This window comes from Trachymyrmex cornetzi, unplaced genomic scaffold (assembly GCF_001594075.2).
Source record: "Trachymyrmex cornetzi isolate Tcor2-1 unplaced genomic scaffold, Tcor1.1 scaffold385, whole genome shotgun sequence".
NCBI classification, from domain to species: Eukaryota; Metazoa; Arthropoda; class Insecta; order Hymenoptera; family Formicidae; genus Trachymyrmex; species Trachymyrmex cornetzi.
In genome coordinates this window covers 792,704-796,735 of record NW_017298586.1, presented here as the reverse complement: position 1 = coordinate 796,735, position 4,032 = coordinate 792,704, and the positions used below count along the sequence as shown (strand labels likewise).

Here is a 4,032-nt window from a genome sequence, read left to right as displayed (position 1 = left end):
TATTTTATAATACATTTTCATATATTTATATTAGAGTACAAATTAAAAAAATATTACTACTTATTTAAATAACTTTTGATCCAGATGGTTAATTGTTTCTATTTTTTTTGTATTATTATTAAATGAAATTTAGAATAGTCTGTAATTTTTTTCAAGTAGTTCTTAACATATTGCATTTGCCTTACAACCTCCTTAAGTTGTTTATATCATCCAATTTTGCGAGTATTATGTAATTTGGTAATATTTGTGAATATTTCAGTATTAATAATTGCTGTAGCTTTTATTGACAATTTTGATTCGCAAATGATTTGTAACAATTGTGATTTAATATTCCTTAATAATTTGTATTGTTAGCACGAAATACTGCATTTCCAAGGTATAGATTTTGAATTTGCACTGCATGATTTATGAATCTCGACTACAGATAGAGAATGTTCAATCTTACGTACGACATGTAAATACCATCCTTGGCTGCCTTAGCATTATCATGAAAATAATAAATGCACGTAGCAATAGTCCTACGAGTCGTCATCTTTTATCGCCCGTTTTTATCAGCTCGTGCTATTGCGCATGTTGCACAAGTGCACGATTCCGCCTTCGACGTTCTTACTTCCCATCGAGTTAATTGCGGTTATAATCGTTGTGCCGAACGGTTACGGTTAATAAATCATATTCAACCTATTATTATCGCGAGATTTTCGACAATACCGTTACAGCAATTCTTGTCGTAGACGATTAAATCACGAAGTCTCTTGGATTGAAATCGTTAGGGGAGAGAAGCTATTTGAGTCATTTCTGAAAAATTGAAACCGTTAAATTTATTCTGCCTTTTCCAATAGACACGTTATCTATGTACACATTTCTATTAAACTTTTATGCGGATTGCTATCGAGTTCGCGATACAAAACAACTATTTCTTGAAAAAAAGTAACATAGTATTTATAAAGCTTTATAAACGAACGATAACGCGATAGTCGTATCCGTTTAGGAGCACTGATTGCTTCAACGAAAGCTTATCGGCGTGTTTCTCTATTCTGAGAAAATTGATTCTGTCATACATGCAGTCTCTGACGGAACGGCGCGAGCTTTTATAAGGAATAAGCTCGGTAGGTAGTCATCATCCGGGTTGAGGAAACTACGATAGAAGCTCGTTGGAAATAACGCCGGCTTGTTTCATCATCGATGTAGACGGTCGCTAGCCGGTTCCTGCAAATTGAAAGAGGCAAGGACTTCTAAGCCGCTTCTCGTTTGACGAGAGCACTGGAACGTCCCGAGGACGTCCGGATTGGAAGAGCGGGTAATTTCGCGTCACATCGTGTCCCTCTGTGAGGATAGAAGAAGTGGCTCGGTCTCTCTCTCTTTCTTTATAGGATCGATACCAATCGGCATGGTATCGATAGCCGGCCGTCCGTAAAATTGATTCTGCTTCCACCGGTTCCCTCGGGCTCGACCACGAGCCGCAAAATCTCGTGGGAACTAAAAGGTGCTTCCTTACTTCTTCGTCGCTCGTCCGGCCCTTGGACCGTTTTACTTCCTTCTCGCCGTATAGACCGCTACGTATTTTATTTCTCTCTCTCTCTCTCTCTCTCTCTCTCTTTTATTCGAGAAGAGAGAGACAGGGTCTCTCCTTACTCGGTTGCCCGATGCCGCTGTTTGCTTTTCCGAAAGTGGTCAGACAGTGTGCGCACCTTCTGTCCCGTGTCACAGGTCGATAAGATTTGTCCCTCGACCGCGAGTACTCGTGGCATCGCGACACAGTCGACATAATATTCCCTTGAGTGTCCGAAGTGCCATTTTATGACCGATAAGTCCTGACTGAAGATGGCGAAATATTTACCGTGCTCTTTTGGTCCTCTTCGTGTCTTTATTTTCCTTTCTTTACGCGTTTGTCGAACACGAAAAGATAGATACTATACTTCACTTTGCCAGCGTGTCAGTGAGAAGTTACAAGAAAAAAGATAGCAGAATGCTCGTCAGATGCACGCATTTGATACGAAAGGACTATTTGTGTTTCTTTATATTCAACGAGTATATAATATTGAATAAAATTATGATTTTTAAGAAAAAAGCAAAACTATGATGTATATAATTTTTTATTTTTTTTTATAATAAAAATGCAATATTATTGGAAATACAAGAGTAGATAGTGTCAAAAGACTCAAACATGAAGGTGTTTTAAAATGGGTACTTTGCAACCAAGACATGTACTGTTAAATTCGTAATGTTAAAAATTATACCCAATTACGATTTGAGTTATTTTTAATTATTTCTTTCAAGTCGTCACTGCTCCTACTCAATATATATATATATATATATATATATATATATATGTCGTTAATTTAACTAAAACAATAAAGTTAAACAATTTAACTCAAGAATATGTATTAAATTTGAGAGAGAGAGAGAGAGACTCAAATTTAGTTTATTCTTTATTTAAGTGCGTACATTATAATATGAGCATTGTTTACTTTGAAACTAATCACAAATATGGATTGATTTATATTTTGACATGGAAATTAAAAATAAAAAAACTGTTATTTAACTCAAGAGATTGAGCTACTCTATTGCTTTTTTGATATCTATCAGTGTATAATTCAATCGAAAAAGTAGCGTAGCCGGTAGTATCGAGTTACTCGTAAAATAGATTCCAAGATATACGATAGAACACTTAAGAAAGCAAAGGAACGGCAATAGTCGTAAAACTCAGTCTCTTAATTTAAGACAAGCTCGGTTTCTACGTTGATATTACCCTTTTCTTTTTTTTTTTGGAATACCGATTGTCAAAGTCCCTCTAGGTAGTCGTTGCGATCGTATGGATCGTAAAAATTCAAATCACAACGATATATTTCTTATATATAATTCTTTAATGATATACTTCACGGTTTCCTACATGTCGCATAGTATTTGCGCGCGTGAAAAGTAATTTAAGAAACAATATCTTCTAAATCAAAAAACGTAAAAATTGTGATTCCGTGGATTCCCGACGCCGTGAATGTTATATTTATAGAAAGAGTTAATGCAACATTAAAAGGATAAGTATTAGACTTCATTGGCTATTTGATATAGTCACGTCGAGCTCTTGCTCGTTAGGCGCGCTATCGAATATCGTTATTACGCGTGGTTTCTCCTCGATTCGTAGACACCATAACAGTGTGTATTGCCTAAACACTTGGTACATGCATCCGTTGATCAGCTTTTTCTCCCACCACCAAGAGTTGACGCTCATATTCTGATGAAGATCCATCAGTGATACCTGAGAGCGAACAGTTGTTAATTCGAGAAATAAATTTTTATTTGCTCGATGTTTTAAATTTATTTTATTAGTAACGTCTGTTTTATATTTACCGAGCTGAGGAATGTACCGAATACAGCAGCGATAACAGCCACTGTATGCAGCGTGCGCATAATTACGAGCAACTCTATTCCGACTACAATGGCGATTAATATAACGCCAAAACCAAATTCTATTAAATACGACCAGTCACCGCTCATGTCCACCTGTCGGCCAATTGATTTGTCGAGCTTAACACGTGTGATAATGCTTGTGAACAGGTCAACGAGCTTTCGACGCAATGGCAAACATACTAATGCAATTTATTTCACTCTCACTAAACGTATCTTTGATTTAATGCATTGTAGAATTGGGGAAGAGGGGCGTTTTACCAGATCAGAGTACGCAATGGCGATACCGAAGAGCTTTATAATAACGACGATAATTAATGTTAATGACACTAAACCAGTAGCATTCCAACCCTCCACTTTCGTCATGGACAACAGCGTCAGAAGCAAAAGCACAAGTGTCACTTTCTATAAGTAATAGGACTGTTAATTTTAGCTGATGCCAACACGAATCGCAGGAAAAATTTTGTTTTGACATTAACGGCTACGATAAATCATTTACCACAATCGTAGTTAATATTAATTGCACGCGTAGCAATTTACAATTTTTAAATAGTAGGATATGAAGAATGGCCAACAGGAAATAAAGGATTCTATAATGCGATTATGGATTAATGTATTAATAAAATTATC

The 4,032-nt window shown here is 36.2% G+C and overlaps 1 protein-coding gene across 1 annotated transcript; it reads right to left on the bottom strand.

Annotated features, from left to right (window-relative positions):
• Window positions 1–2,990: 2,990 nt before the first annotated feature.
• On the bottom strand, window positions 2,991–3,768 carry LOC108763807 (uncharacterized). The gene is made up of 3 exons (XM_018511691.1): window positions 3,664–3,768; window positions 3,346–3,498; window positions 2,991–3,253 (listed from the first exon to the last, which is right to left on the bottom strand). The coding sequence occupies exons 1-3, from the start codon at window positions 3,766–3,768 to the stop codon at window positions 3,047–3,049; spliced, it is 465 nt and encodes a 154-aa protein (XP_018367193.1). The 3' UTR covers window positions 2,991–3,046.
• Window positions 3,769–4,032: the final 264 nt, after the last annotated feature.